This window comes from Hordeum vulgare, chromosome 1H (assembly GCF_904849725.1).
Source record: "Hordeum vulgare subsp. vulgare chromosome 1H, MorexV3_pseudomolecules_assembly, whole genome shotgun sequence".
NCBI classification, from domain to species: Eukaryota; Viridiplantae; Streptophyta; class Magnoliopsida; order Poales; family Poaceae; genus Hordeum; species Hordeum vulgare.
The window spans coordinates 171,153,305-171,170,006 of NC_058518.1; the positions used below are offsets into that span (position 1 = coordinate 171,153,305).

General features: G+C 49.5%; 1 protein-coding gene across 1 annotated transcript in view; it reads right to left on the reverse strand.

Moving 5' to 3' along the window:
- Window positions 1–16,078, reverse strand: part of LOC123427999 — a 31,453-nt gene extending 15,375 nt beyond the window's left edge. The window contains exons 1-3 of the mRNA XM_045112144.1: window positions 15,911–16,078; window positions 13,407–13,569; window positions 2,393–2,486 (exon numbers count right to left, since the gene is read on the reverse strand). Coding sequence (XP_044968079.1) covers window positions 2,393–2,486; window positions 13,407–13,569; window positions 15,911–15,973 — 320 coding nt within the window. The 5' untranslated portion in view covers window positions 15,974–16,078. The remainder of the gene's footprint in view (window positions 1–2,392; window positions 2,487–13,406; window positions 13,570–15,910) is intronic.
- Between the last annotated feature and the right edge of the window lie 624 nt (window positions 16,079–16,702).

Here is a 16,702-nt window from a genome sequence, read left to right on the forward strand (position 1 = left end):
TCAGGACCTGCTCGGCCTCCTCCATCTCGACAGAGTGCGCCATCATCACTCTGGCCGGCTCTTGCCCTTGCACGGCCGGCACGCGGGCCAGTCTGGTGACCGTGGCCGGTGGGGCTTGGACTGGAGCACACTCCCGAATGGCTGGTCCGACGCACTCCCGGGCAGGAGGCGCGGCGTGCTCCGGAGCGGCAGGTCCGGCACAGTCGATGGTGCAAGAGCGCGAGTCGTGGTCGGGGATGAGGCACTGCATGCACCTGATGTCATCCGTGCAATCCCTCACCCGATGACTGGGATCGAGGCAGCGGAAGCAGAGTCCAGCGAGTTCCTCTGGGGAGGGACTACAGCGTCGTTGCGGTTGCGGGCTGGGTGTGGTCTCCTGGCACGGGCGGCGATAGCGGTTCCTGCGGCGAGGTTGCCGGTACCCCTCAACATCGACCTGGACACCGTCGGCGACCCGATGCACTTCGGAACGAGGGCAGAGGCGGGTCGATATGTGTGGCCGGCGGGGGTCGGCGGCCCGAGGAACAGGGGGCGCGCGTGGCGCAGAGAGGGGCCGGGGGGCCCGCGGGGTGCGCGCGACGTCGTTGTACGAGCGCGCCGAGGACTCGCTTCCCGAATCTGACCAGCGGCCACCAGAGGACACGCGGTCGCCGGAAAGAGTCACTCGGGGCTCGACAGTGACAGCGTTTGCAGACGCCATGGCCAGGGAGGGCTGGGGGCTTAGGAGGTGGGTCACCGTCGGGGTTCGGCGGCGGCGGGGCTGAGAAGGTGGGCTGCCGTCGGGGATTCAATGGTGGCGAGGCTGGTGGGGGGCTTGGTCAGGCAGGTGGAGCGGGAGGGAGGGAGCGGAGGGGAGCCGCCTTATTTGTTTTGATATGTTACAATGATTCATTGCACATTTGGCTAACACTTTATTGTCCATTTTGCAGCCCCCAATATAAAGGTAAAATGAGTTCAAATAGTCATATCACTGACTATTACTATTGTTATTATTGAGGAGTCACTGCAGGACGGGGCAGGGGTGTTCCGCCTAAACCTGAGAATGGTTTCATACTTGAACCATACTTGAACCATACCCATTCATTTATCTCTTAAAACCATACTTGAACCATACCCATTTAGTGTCATTTTTAGCCCAACCAAAACCAAACCCACTATTTTTTCCACCCAAACCAATTTAAACCCAAAACATAACCATGGGTTTAAACCCAGTACATAACCATGGGTTTGCTTTAATGCGCATATGATTGCACAAATTGACATGTTAAGAAGCAAATAAGATAGAAAAGGCATAAATGCATCTACAACAGTTTAGAAACAAAGTAATCCTTGAGATACGGTCAACAGACAGTAAGAGGCAAAAAGAGCATGCCCATGGCTGATAAGCTCACTAACAAGTGTATTAAAACCAAATTGCTTAACGAAAGCACAAGAAAACACTTCCGATTTTCATTTGTTGTTTCCTCATAATACATAATTACATTGTGCATTACAGCATGCACGTGGATCAAAGATACTCGTTCTCGGTCGTAGTTGATTATTCCATATAACCAATGCCTAGAAACCGGTTTGAACCCATAGTTTATAACCGCTAATAACCAAACCGTTTAAACCCATAACCAACTATATCCAAACTGGTTTCTCCACATACCCAAACCAAAACCAAACTAAAAAAATATCAGCCCAATAAAACCTGAACCAATCAAACCCAAAGTAAGAACCGAACCGTTACACCCGGTTTTTTAATAACCATTCTCATGTTTAGTTCCGCCGCTGACTATAATATTCAGGTCATGTTTTTTCATACAAGTGTGTTGGGGTTAATATTATTATTATTGAGGAGTCACTGCAGGACAGGGCAGGGGTGTTCCACCGCTGACTATAAAATTCGGGTCATATTTTTTCATACAAGTGTGTTGGGATTAATAGCCGTGTAATATCCCCATTGTATAAGGTGGTTTGCATATTTACCACAGCTGTATGTGTATATTGTTAAGCTTCATATAGTGTAATCCACATATACCGTAACACACCCTCTCACGTGTGGCTGGGAAGACAAGTCAACACGTGCAACACGAAGAGAGCGACGGCGCGCGAAACTCACGTATGACTCAAGAGGCCTCTACGTGGACACAAAGGGGGGCTACCAGCAATTTTTAATAAAGTGCGAAAGCCAGGACTTGAACTCAAGACCTTAGCTCTAATACCATGTTAAGCTTCATGCACTAGCCAACGCAACCAAAAGTCCGAACTGATGGAAAGGGCTAGTGCATCCACATATACTGTAACATATTTATCGGCCTATGGCCTCATGGAAATACAAGTTCATATTTCCTCATAAAGTGCACCTAAGAATCTTTTATATGATTTATGGATCAAATGTAAACCATACATTTTATCGTGGAATAGTTTCTTAATTGTATGCAGAGTAGCTTTCCGGAATTCCAAATCGCCCTCCATCGCTTTAAGTGAATCTGTTCCAGCAGCTGCTTAAAAAGTTAAAGCAGATTAGGTAGTCCACACAGAACACTAGAATCATCTGGCCTTGATATGCAACAGAAAACATATACATATGCTACATATCTTGAACAGATAATAAATGTTAAAATAGTGCCGTTATCTGTTGTTAAGAAGAACCATGCATAACATGACACAATTGTTAGTAGAAGGGACTGATTTGCACCCCAACAGTCAGCTCTCGGCTGCTATAAAATCTCTGCAGTTTCGTATAAGAAAGCATATAAAGACTCCTCTAAAAACTACTCCCTCCGTAAGGAAATATAAGAGCGTATAGATCACTACTTTAGTAATCTAAACGCTCTAATATTTCCTTAGGGAGAGAGTACTTCATTTGCTTAACCTTTATCACTTTCATATGTGCCTGTGCAAGATAACATAGAGACAAATTAAATAATATGATATATCTTACCTGGCAGAAAAATATGAAATAACTATGCATTACTTGATAGATCTCAAAAATAATTGCCCTTCATTTGTTCCAGTCATTTTCAAGATGATACATGAATTCCATTTTAGTTACTATTGCTATCAGAATCAATTAACAGAAAACGAAAATGTAAAAGGTTATTTGATAATTTACATGCAACAACTGGCAAACACGAATGAATGAAACAAATAGCTCCAATACTGTTGGTTAAGAAAAGATTATCCAGAACCAGAAAAAAGGCCCCATGAGATAAGGTCAAGCTAGTGCAACACCTTCTCGGAAAGGCACACAGGTACGATGATCGCGGAAGAGCACAGAAAATGCTGCCACGGACGAGCCCAGACAATATTGACGCCCAGCCTATACAAACTGTACACTACCTCCGTCTGGGATTATAGGTCCCAACAGACACCCAGCGGTGTCCCTAATTATAAGGCCCAAAGATTAGAAAATGGAGCTGCATGCAAGCTGTTCCCTATAATAAATCTAATCTTGGTTAAATCAAAGTGTGGCCCAAGAGAACTACCAATGCATGCGTGGGCGCAAGGGAGCTGATTGGCTATTTGTGTGCAGGCAGGTCGTAGTAGAGAGAAAAATGAGATAAACAACACGCACGCAATAACTACTACTGGTTTTGGGGGATTGCGGCTGTGCATGCGCTCCTTTTTACTATAACCGAAGCACTTCCATTGGTTGTTGCCATTTTAGTGTATTAGCATCAATTGCGCCTTGGTCTTGCTGCTTTGGTTAAGGGGACTTTTAATCCCAGACGGAGGTAGTAGGAAAGAGTGTGGGCGGCATCCTGGGTGGCGGCGTCAGAGAAAGCGCAAGCGACACCATAGAAGAAGAGCCCCGGGCAATGCGTGGAGCAGCATCCTCATGGGAATGCACGACCATATATGAGCTCCAGCGGCGTTCAGATCGAGACTAGGGAACTGCATTGAGGTTTTTTTTTGACAGTGCTACGGTGGGCTTACGCCGGCCCGAACCTTTTCAATAATAAGAGAAAAACCACATGTGCACAAGAGGGGGGGGGGGGTTGAGAGTTCGAGAGAGAGGGTTACAAAGAGTTACAATCTCTCAGACAAGTGAAACAACATGGTACACCAGTCGCGCAAAGTGAGCATGGGTTGCTCATGCGAACACCTATTTGACCAGAGCATAACGTCCGCCGCAGAGCGAGCGATAAGGTGAATAGGTTGTAGGTCCCCTCGGAAGACTTTGGCATTTCTTCTCTTCCAGATGTTCCATAGGACAGCAATGATGATTGTGGAGCGGGTCTTGTTGGAGATTGAGGGCCCCATAGATTACGCAGATCCGTCGGTGGGGAGGCCGACAAGGACGTCAGCTCTTGCCAGAGGGGGCGAAGGTGTCCACAATGGAGGAAAAGGTGTTCAGTAGATTCAGGCTCCGGACAGAAGGGGCAGCTGCAGGAGTCTATAAGGCCTCTGTTAAAGCGTCTTTCGTTGGTGAAGAGACGATTTTTACCCGCCAGCCAGAGGAAAATTCTGGATCTATTGGGTGCATAGTTCTTCCAGATGGCCGGGGCGAAGTGATCCACGGGCTTGCAACCCCATATTGCCTTGTATGCGGAGTTGCAGGTCAGGGAGTTGCCATCGATGCGTCCCGTCCGTTTGTCATGTACCTGCATATTCAAGGAGACAGCAGCCAGCAAAAGACGTAGGTTTTCTAGTTCTAGAATTGCAGCATGGGATAGTCTTGGGGCCAAGTCAAGCTGCAGCTCCGGGGAGCTGAGGGCTCGGGCGACGTTGGCCCCTGGTTGCAGTGAGTGAGAGAAAAGAGCGGGGAAAGTTTCTGCAAGGTTTTGAGGGAGGTTAGGGACCCAATGGTCAAGCTAGAAGGCCGTGGATTTCCCGTTTCCAATTTGGACTTTGGTAATAGATCGAAAGAAACTTATCCCCTTGGCGATGTCCCTCCAGATATGGGATTCTGAAGGGTGGGGAGAGTCAAGGTCCCGAGACTCTGACCAAGAGTATTTGGTCGCAAGATGGGAAGCGGATGAAGCAGTGGTGGCAGAGTGAAGTTTAGTAATATGAGAGAGCAGTAAGCATGAGTTTATGTGATGCAGCGAGGAGAACCCTAGACCCCCACGGTTGAAAGGCGTGCAACCAGAGTCCCAGGCAACTTTACACTGACCCCCCGACACTTTGTCCTGACCAACCCAGAAGAATGCCCTACAGCGTTTATCCATTTCCTGAATCACGCCCAAAGGCAGCAGAAGAGCCGTCATGGCGTAAATTGGAAGAGCTCGAAGAACCGCCCTGACCAGGATTGCACGCCCGACTATTGAGAGAAGCAGACCTCTCCACCCAGCAAGTCGCCGGTCTATTTTGTCGATAATGAAGAAAAAGTCTTTAATGTTGAGCTTATGCGTGGATAGAGGAAGACCAAGATAGGATTGAGGGAAAGAAGCGACCGTACACCCGAAGAAGGAGGCCAGATTAGAGGCAATTTGATGATCAACATGAATAGGTGTGAAGGTGCTTTTGTGGAAGTTGATCACCAGACCTGTCGCCATTGAAAAGTCCAGCAGAAGAGACTTGAGGGTTCGGAGCTGGTCGAGATCCGCAGACAGAATAACCAGAGTGTCGTCTGCGTATTGAAGAACTGGGCAGGGGATAGCCGAGTCCAGGGGGTGTGAAAGAAGGCCATTTGCGGATGCCTGAAGAATTAGGCGCTGAAGGACGTCGGCGACGATAATGAAAAGATACGGGGAGGTTGGGTCACCTTGGTGCAGCCCTTTTTTGCACTTAATCCATGAGCCCGGTTTCCCATTAAGAAGCACCGCAGACTGGCTGGTCTGGTTTAGGTTACGAATCCAATCCCGCCAGATCGAAGGAAAACCTTTGGCTTTTAAAACGGTCTCCAAGGCCTGCCAGGATACTGAATCAAAGGCTTTTTGGAAGTCCAACGTAAGGACAATTGCAGCTGTTTTCCGCTTGAAGCATGTTTGAACAATGTCCGCCGCGTAGGTAAAGTTGTCAGCAATACCTCTGCCCTTAATAAAGCCAGACTGGTCCCGGTGCACAATATGGGGGGTGATAGGTTGAGCCCTAGTGGCCAGACATTTAGAGGCAATCATAACAAGACAATTTTGCAGAGAGACTGGGCGGAAGTTGTCAGGATTGGTGGCACCTAATTTTTTAGGAATGAGAACAATGAAGGCTTTGTTAATCCTGTTGAGATCGGCAGAGCATTACGGAAGTCAAGCATTAGGTTGAAAAGGTCCTGCTTGACCAGCTCCCAATTTACCTTAAAGAAGGCAGGCCCGAAACCATCTGGCCCCGGGCTTGCATTAACGTTCATGCTAAGGATTGCAGTTTTAATCTCGTCCAACGAGAATGGTTTAATTAGGGAGGTAGCTTGAGATGTGGTGAGAGAGGATCCAGCCATTAGATGATCGATATCAAAATTGAACAGCACCCTAGTATCAGCCCCAAGCAGATTTTTTAAAAAGACATGGAGCACCGCGGCCTTGGCACTATGGGAGGAAATGTCCGTTCCGTTTACATGCAGGCAGGGGATTTGGTTTTTGCGAAACCGAACCGAGGCGCGTGCATGCATATAGCTGGAGTTTTCGTCTCCGAGATTGCACTCGCGAATTTTTGCTCGTTGGCGCCAATAGGCAGCCAACAGCTTGTTATGGCGATGCAAGGCAACCTTAGCAGCAGTGCGATGGCTGAGTTCAAGATTGGATAAGGGGCGAATTTCCTCCAATTTACCTATAACCGAAATAACCGTGGAGCAGTTGGCAGCCAGCCGTCGGGGATCTTTTGAGTTAATGGCCCATTTTTTTAGCCATGCACCGGACACGTTTAAGTTTCAGGCACAGGCATCCAGCAGAACCCAGGTTCCGATGTTGCTGCCCGACACTGATCCAGTTCGATCTTATATGCTGGATAAAACTATGGTTAGAAAGCAGCAGATTGTTGAGTCGAAAGATATTAGATTTTGGGACGTCAGTGGAGGCCGAGAGGATGATCGGCACATGATCCGTGGTAGTGCGAACAAGAGACGAAAGGGTGGAGTCGGGGAAAAGAGCGGACCAATCCATGTTAGCAAAGGCTCTACCGAGGCGGACAAGAGTAGGGGAGTCTTGTTGGTTTGACCACGTGAAGAGCCTGTCTAACAGAGGGATCTCCTGAAGCTGGATGGAGTTGATCGTAGAAGCGAAAAGAATGGCCTCGGCAGAGTTGAAAATTGGCGATGATTTATCGGACGGCCTTAAAATAAGGTTGAAGTCGCCCATGATCATCCAAGGCAAGTCAACCCCCCTCGAAAGAGACGATAGGGAGTCGAGGAAGGCTTGTTTCCTGGGGTGATCGCAAGGCCCATAAACATTTGTAAGAAAAAAAGAAATGCCATTTGCGCGTAGGACAAACCAGCAACAGATTGCGAAAGAATCTAGCTGCACCTTAGTGCATTCTAGTATTGAGTCATTCCAGGCCGTAATGATCCCACCGAAAGCACCTAACGACGGAAGGTGGAAGGAGTGGGCGTTGGTGGGAAGGAAGGAGCTGGCTATAAAACAGGAGATTTGGGGAAGCTTAGTTTCCTGTAAGCAAACAATCGATGAGTGGGCAGATTGCAGCGCGTTTTTAACATCCAAACATTTATTCGGTCTTCCGAGCCCTCTAACATTCCAAGAGGTGATTTTAAGCTGTCTATTCATTCGGACACAATAAGAACGACGGCGGGGAGAGATTGGACACGTCACCAAGAGAAGGCCCGAGCAGGATGCAGGGGAAACAGACATAAAGGTTGCGGAGCAACCATACAAAAAGGAAAACGGTACATGAAATAACAACACCGGGGGCCCGGAAACAAACCGGGCACTAATCGCCCTAACAGACTTCACCGACAGAAAATAGAGGGGGAAAGCTAGGCTATCAGTAGACAGAAGCACCCTTGAGCAAAAAGCATCGAAGCCACAATCAGGCAGCATGAGAGCCGCAACATAGGCATCATCGGGCTTCGAAGATGGTCGCGCATGGCGATAGAGCGACGGACTAGGGCCGTCACACATCGATCACCTCTGGAGCCACCTTGTTAAGATCGATTTCAGAGATGTCACAGGCGTCGGCCAGCTGAAGAACGTCCTTACGCGGGAGTGGGGCGAGTTCCTTTGTGGCTACCTCAAGCAGCTCCACCGAGGGCAGAAGACCCTTGGATTTCGCCAGTGCCTTCCCGTTGAGTTTCTGTTTCTTCAGAAGGGTGGCCTTCTCAAGCATAGTCTGGCGAATGGCGGGTTCGGCAGCCTTGAGACGCGTGCTCCTCCTGGAGTAGACAAGAGGAGTCTTGCCAGAAGGAGTTCGCCTTGGGGTTGCCAGAGGAGACAAGGCAGATGGTTCTTGAGCCGGAGAGGGTTGGAGAAGCAGCGTTGGGGTTGGGGTCGGCGCGTCGTCATGGAGGAGGAGAGGCACCCGAGTCGAAACGCTCGATGACCTTGAGAACCTCCATCTCCTCGGAGACGACAGGACCAAGCAAGCGGCCACGCGGGTCGGCGCAGAAGGCGTCGACGTCAGTCATGGGATGCGAGCTTCTCCCACCGTCCCAACCCTGGAGAGGTAGCCAATCGAGCAGGACGCCAGATTGGCCACCAAAACCCGAGGGGAGCCAGCAGGGCGCATAGGTATACGGTAGAAGCCGCGCTCACCATTGCGACCCGTGACGCGGACATCGTAGAACCCCGCGAACAGCTTGACCTCGACGGAGACGGGCCGAGCGTCGAGGGGCTCCGCGACAACCAGAGGCCTGAGGTTGGCCATCATGGTCCTCCCACCAAGAAGCTGCACCACGCGGTCGGGGTGGTGAAGATCGGAGACAGGCGGCGGAGGCGGAGCTAGGTCCGCCTCCATCCCGGCTGGGAAGTCGCCCCCCTCCCCATCGAAGAGGTCGTCATCCCCGCCGCCGCCATTGGAGCTTTCGTCAACGGAAGTGACAGGGAAGGACGGATCAGGAGGCAGCTGCTCGGACCGGACCACCATGACAGAGACAATTGCACCCAGGCCGGAGAAGCCATGCACTGGGATAGTATGCGAAAAATCAGCAAGTGATCTGCTTTTGAGAGAAATCAAAACAGCAGAGTAGTCCACTCCTGTCAGGCAGACCGGATCAATCTGGATGGGCGAGGCGAAGGGCACAACAGAGTTCGTAATGGTCTCCGGGAACCAGTACTCAATGGGGAAATCCTCCAAGTTCAGGGCGGAGACAGTGCCAAGGCGGAAAAGGAAACGATTGTCAGTATCATCGTGTCGGATCAAGTGGACAGAGTTTATGGGGCAACTGAATGGGCTTGACAGCACAGAGATTTCCCTCTCGTAGGCGGAGCCGAAAACCACCAGTCCCGCACCTTGAGAGGAGGCTCTAATGGCAACCTGAGGGTTTCCAGGGCCAGAAAGAAGAGCCCGCCGGATCATAGCTTGGGGGGATGGGTGTGGAGGATTCACGTAGGCGAAAGCCAGGTTTTGAAAGTGTTCAAGATCAACGAAAGGCATGAACACATTGGAGTGGCTTCTTCGGTGAGTCGAAGGGGAGGGAGGGAGCATGAAGGGGGCTGAGTCCGAGTCTGTAGCGTCCTCGCCGGACTCAAACTCAACCTCCTCCGGGTCCTCCTCCTCCATGATCACATCCGCAGCTTCCACGTGCTCGGGAGGGGCAACAGCATTCACCGGGTGAGAGGCGGGGGTGCGAGAGTGGAGGTCATCTTCCTTAGAGGAGGAAAGATCGATCGGCACCGGGATGAAGTTGGCCATGGGGGCGGACAGCGGCATGGAAGAAGGAGATGGGATGCTCGGCAGAAGTTGTGGAGGAGACGCAAGAGGGATGAGGGGATGGGCGTTGACGACCGAGCTGCTTGGGTTGTTTAAAACGGCCTTGCAATGGCGTTGTGTGTGACCCCAGCCCCAGCACCGATGGCAACGGATAGGGTCGCGACACTGCTTGACCTGTTGATCCAGAGCAAGGCATCTATGGCATCTATCCATGAGGTTTGTGATTTTTGGAGGAGATGGGGAGCGGGACGTCTGCCGAGGAGAAGCCTGCATGCTAAAAGGAGTTGAGGAGAGGGCACGGGCGTAAGAAAGTCTCGCATTACCCGATGGATGAGGGTGGGTGTCACTACAGTGTCCCGTCTCCTGCGGCGCACCATGCAAAAAGATCTCGGGCGTCGCGTAGTCACCTCCCATGAATAGCTCCCCCTTTGTGGGGAGCGACTTGTCCACAACGGCGACCTGTTGGAAGACGACAGTTGGCGGGGGCAAAGTGCCTCACGGGTTTGGCAGGATACCAGCGGCAAGAAGATTTAAAACGACGATCGGCCTCCTCCAAGCATTCTTTGGCACGTGTCGTCTAGCGATAGGCTGCATGGCCGAAACCATGTAGCTCTCTACGTCGGGAGCGCCAGACACACATGGGGGCGATGGCAGTGGAGAAACAGGCTTTGAGGGGAGAGCTTCGGCAGAGGCTGCCATAGCCATAGCACGCGCGGCAGGCGACTCCGCACGGGAAAGGCACGCCGAGTCGGGATCGTCAGCGCTAGGGAGAGCAAGGACAAGGCTGCTTTGACGTGGGGGTCTAAGGATTACATCAGCAATAGCTGATCTCACAGGTTGTTGCACCACGGGGTGGATAGAGTCCACAGGAAAGCCGAAGCTGTTAGAACAGACAAGCCGACTGTCATCGCATGCGAGAAGAGCAGCGGCAGAGATAGAGGAAGAGAGAGGCAAAGGGTTCACCGCAGCAACCGACTGAGAGCGAACCGGCTTTGAATTTTGAATCGGAGCGCAGCAGAAATAATTGAGAGCCAACGTGAGAGTAGGTCTGGCAAGACGGAAGGATATCACAATCCCTTTGTAGTTAATCCCTTCGAGAGAGACAATGAACTGGGCAACCTGTTTGCTAGCAACTGACACCAAGAATAAGCAGGTACTGAACTGCCGAATGCAAGGACTTTCGGAAGCAGATCCAAGCCATGACCCAATCAACTTAGCAATAACAGAGGCATTTGGCGCCGGTGAGGGTAGCAATACCTGAAGCCAAACCACAGGCTTTGTCGACAAAGCGGGCGCCGGAGAGATGGGCGAGTATACCAGCGATGACATGTAGCTCAACGTGTAGTGGAGCAGGGCATCTCCAGGTGCCTTCAGGATTGGCAAGAGAGGTCCGACTCGACACCGGCGTAGCATCTCCGGCGTAGAAGCCGACAGGAAGCCCTCCCTGAATGTGGAAGCCGAACGAAGATCTTCAGACGACGCAAGGGAGATTTGCGACGAGGCGAAACCGTAACCGAGGAGCCCTCCCACAGCTATCGTCGAGCTGACCTTGGGGGAGCCCGCATTGGTCGCAGCCTCGGCGCCGACAAGGCCTTTGGTGAACGGCAGTAGGATACCGTATCAGAAGATGGGCGAGATGGCGGTGGAGAGAGTCTCGCAGAGACCCTATCCGGTGGAGGCGCAGCATCTTGAATGGGCGCGGAAAATTTGTCCGCCGGAGGCGGCGGCGCAGTTGATGGAGGCGGGAGAGATGGAGCATCCTCCGGCGGAAGAGACTCGGTGAATGAAGGTTGAGGCGGCAAAGAGACGGCCGTTGGCGAGGGCACCGGGGCGGGGGCATCGGTCAGTCTCCGAAGAGGTCGCGAGAGCACTTCCCCAACCGAGCATGCTGCCGCTGGAGAGCGCCTCTGGGGGATGGTGGCGCTCCCCTCAGACGGATTGGTGACTTCGGGAGTCAGTGAGTTGGCCGCCGTAGCCGGAGCGGCTTGCGGCGCTGGTGTTGCCGTCCTCTGAGTGAGATCTGCGGCATTGTGTGGCAGAGCGGAGGTCGCCGCTGCCGGAGTGGCGGACAGGGTCGGTGCCACCGTCTCCCGCGGGAGAGTCGTGGTTTTGTGTGGAAGAGGGGTGGCCGCCGCAGCCTGGGCGGCGGGCGGCGTTGCGATGGCCGCCGCGGCCGGTGCGGCGGGCGGTGGTGCAGTTGCCGTCTGCCGCAGGGGAGCCTTGGCTACCATCCCGCTTCCCCGAAATAAACATCAACTGCATTGAGGTTTAGTGCAGGAGATGTCGCTGAGGCCAAGTTCTGCGTCAGCACACATCGACACTCTACACTAAGTCGGCGTGCAAGTCAGTGCTAAGGTAAGTCCACCCGTAGACCCCTTGGGTCCTTCTCTCTGTTTTCTTAGGTGAAATGACTTCTTGCCCCAAGTACCCCCAGACTTTGCCCAATTGTTGTAGATATGAATCTAGACAGTAAACCTGTGGCAGGTCGTAAAGAGATGATGGTAATCTTCTCCACCTTCGAAGAATCTTAAGAACCGAGGAAGCATATCGAGGTTCATGACATGATGGCACGCGAAGCATGACAGCACGCCGGCAGGGTGAGTGGATGGCATGTGAAGCTTGACAGGATGTACAGGTCGATGACATGAGGAGCTCAGTGGCATGACCGAACAAGGAACTCGATGGCATGCCATGGGGTGAGCTCGATGGCATGTGGAGGCCGACAGCATGACAGACCTTGGAAGCACCAGTGGAGCCTCTTGAAGGCCAAAGGGGGTCATGACCCCCCCCCTTTTAAATGTGAAAATATATTTTCTCTCTATATATTAAGCGTTTTGGTACATTTTTTATCAGTGAAGTATGTTGATATTAGAGCATCGAACTGATTTACCGGAAGGATGTATATACGTGCAAAGGTAGCTATCCCCCCCCCCCCCCCCCTCAATTACGTGTCATGCTCTGGCACTGCTTGGAAGGAAAGTGTGGTTGACGGCATTTTAGCTCACAGCACAACATAGCGGGAATGCGGGATACCTTGTCAGCACGAAAATTGTGACCAGTATGGACTTGGCAGTGGAGGAGAGCGGGGAAACAGGGTAGCCTAAGGAACCAACCTCTAAGAAAATAACAACTTGAAAGAAAAGATAAAGTAACTACTCCCTACAGTTCCCTAACTGGTCATTTTGGACATTGACACAGTTTCTACAACAAAACTTTGACCATAAAATTTAATAGAAATATATCCATAACATTCGACAAAACCATGTATGTCTTATAACGGAGAACTTATGCACATGATTTTCAAGTATCTAATCTAAATATTTTCAAAGGCATTAGTACTCAAAGTTTTGAAAGGTTGAAGCAGTCTATGTTCGAAGGGCCACTTAAATGGGGGTGGAAATTACTAAAGAGCGCAACTCCTGAATCTAAGGAATAGACGATAGATTTATTTCCTGAGCTGATAAAATCAAGCGTTGCTGCTGTCAAAATACAGTGGTTCTTGTGCTACAGTACCTCACGTGAATAGCAGCATCCTTCTATCCTGCCTTGCTAGAATCTTTGGCAATAACACATGGACATTTTGTTCTTGGTACATAGAAATAGCACTACAGCTAAGTGACTTCTACCAGCAAAGTCAATCATCATAAAGTAATTGCCATAGTTACCTTGCACTTGCATAAGCCCATCAAGTTCAAACTCAGCAACCGATACTCCTTTCACTAGCTCATACTCCTTCATGAGATAGTCCTTTTCAGTTTCAGAATGCTTCGCTATTTCTGACTCTGTTTCCCTGGTCCTTTCTATATTCTGTTCGATCTCTTCATTGACCTAATTAAGGGAATGATCGAGAAAAGTAGAGCATAGTTAGCCTCATAAGATGTAAAACGTCGAAATTCCACATGCTAATAACATCTAATGAATATATAGAGAATTCGTTATCGCATCCAGATTCAAATAGTCGCACTGTCAGTCTATACATTACAGCCAGAGGTACACATCTATACTTCCTATATAGTGTCTCAATGTGAACAATGATTTGTACACCCTATACTATCCCCAACACATCCTGCATGACTTGCATGCCATTGATTCGATATATCGGACTGTGATAAATGCTCTGGACGCTTCAACACTGTGACCGTACAGCCGCAAATCCCTGCATTCTGGGCCGTTGATTGGTTGAATCGGACAGCTATTGTTCTCCACATGTGGTAGACCAAATTCCAGAAATTTCAAGTACAGGCTGGCAGCCTCCTGACACAGTTCACACGGCGGTGACTTCCAAGGTGTGAGAGAGAGGAGGGGAGGCACGATTAGATGTAACATGGACACACAAGGGTGCAGAGCAATCAACAGGATAAGTTTGATAGAATAGAGGTACTAACATTAGTATGAATATCAGAAAGAGAGTACAGTATGTGCCCATGCCCATATACAACAAACTGAACGTTGTTGTATGTGTAATAGATATAATAAAGTAATAATGTCGCAATTGTTAAAAATCCGTTTTATACAAAAAAAGGGTTGGTCATATAGGTTTAAACTTGATTGTACTATTTGAAACATGTCAAATACATTGTATAATTCTTCAAAATAAATATTTATTATTTTAACTATTTTTTGTATGAAGAACTCTAATCTAATTGATAATAATAACTCATGTTTAAAATTAAGTGCATGGAAGAATACAGCAGGGTATATTGTTTTTGTCAATATGCTGTTATTACTTGTCGCGGGGTAGAAATGGAGATGTAATATACTCCCTATGTCCTGAATTACTTGTCGCGGGGTAGAAATGGATATATCTAGAACTAAAAATACGTCTAGATACATCCATTTCCGCGACAATTAATTCGGGGCGGAGGGGGTACTTAACAGCAACAAGTCATATGTTTTGTTTGGACAACTATTTCATGAATACATGTAGCCAACATATTAGTCTGCCTCGTGAATTCATATTCCTAGGATGTAATCTTGTAAGCGCAAAACATACCAATGGAAGGGGGGGATAAGGGCCTTGGCAATCACTACCCACACTGAATAAATTACATGAAGAACTGAGAGAAAATTGCATGTTACTAATTTATCATGGAGTATTATGCAAACTTGCATATAATAACTCAAGCAAGGTGTCAAGTTTCAATATATCAGAAAGAAGATATGGCAAGAGTGCTCAAGCAAGAGGTACCCTTGCTCTCTTTAGTTCACCTCATATTTCTTAGCAAAGAGTAAAGAATCCAAGTCGGGAACAAGTGAATAATGAATAGTAACTTAAACCCCACGCTATAGTAGCACAAGAGTACCCAAGATTTAGCAGGAATTTGCCTACTTGGCATCATGCCCAAAGGTTATCACACAAAAGAGAATTGGCACTTGAGCACCAGTAGGCATAGTTGTTGCTTAGGTGGGTGCCTAAGTGGCAATGAGGAGGTTTGTCTAGCAGAAGATTTAATAACGTGGTACCATAATGATAATTATGATACTGCAAACCTTAAGTTATAAAAAATAATTGATATCAAGCAAAGTTACATTAGGTCAGCCAAAACGCAAACTTCACAAAGACAATAAAATAACACAATGGCAGGTGGAATGACTGAATTTTCATCCGCACTCAAATGCTAGAATAACACGACCTACTTGTCATGTTTTCGAGCTAACATAAGACAGAGTAGAATGAGACCTCGAGTAGAATCATAAGAATTACTCCCTCCGTTCCAAAATAACTGTCTCACGCTTAATACAACTTTGTATTAGAGCTAATACAAAGTTGAGACAGTTATTTTGGGACGGAGGGAGTATCACAAAAGGTCGAGTAGAATAACCAGACAAAAGGTCGAGTAGAATAACCAGAGAATAGAGAGGGAAGAAAACAAACTGGGATGACTTGGCCATGGCGGCCGCCCGAGCTTCGAGCGGGCAGCGGCCGCTGGGGCTCTCCCCTCCGTCTCTCTCTCTCTCTCTCTCCCAGCCGCCTAGCCTCGCAATGGCGACGCCTAGAAATTCTTACACAGGCGCCTTAATCGGCCGGCGCCGCCAACGCTAGTGTCCCCTCAATCCATTCATCGCCATGTCATACTTGCGGCGACAAATCAATAAATTGGGCCTAGAAGTATCTAGACAGCTGCAAAATTAAAATGAAAACAGCAAGGGAGCTCGGTGGATTATGGACCTTGTCAAGCATGTCCTTGAGGGAGGAGATGTGGCGGAGGATGGCGCCTGAGTCCTCTGCCATCGGGGAACCAGCAGCTCGAGCAGAATTGTCCCTTTTTCCCCCGGCGAGAAAGGGGAATTTGATTATTTGCCACTTTGAATTTGGAAGGAATTTTTTAAGAAGACAAAAAAGGATGTACTTATATGATAATTACATGAAGAACTGGGAGCATCCCTAGCCGTTTGCCCCCATCGCATCCCGGCGATAGTCTTTTTAGCGTTGCGCCCGCGCTATTTTTGCCCTCGGAGCGAGCGAGTTTCCAACAGCGCCCTAGGTTTCGACCCCTAGACGTCAACCTTTTCAAATTCTTCTTTTCCGCTGCCAAAAAGACGCCACGAGTTCGGCGATCATCATGTCACAAGTCGGCGATTAGTATGTCATAGTTCGGCGATCAAAAGGAAGGGATAAAATAGGGATGAAATGGATCAAACGGTCGGCTCGGAGTGGTGCGGCTCCTTTGCCGCGGGACTGACCGGGTTCATCGTCGGCGTGGTTTCTGCGCTCGGGCTGGACGTCGGCGTTGGTGTTCCGTCGTGGTCGTCGCTGTGGTCGTTGCCATCGCGGGGATCTAGCTTAAGATGAGGTCGCGCTACACTATGTACCACGCCTTCACCTTCTCGTCCATCGTCGACGTGTGTGCCCCCATCAAGAACTCCAGGTCGATGTACATCTTCTTCGCAAAGACGTTGATCATCAACGTCGACCGCCCCGTGTCGGATTTCTCCTCTCTCCTAGCAGCGGTGCTATTGA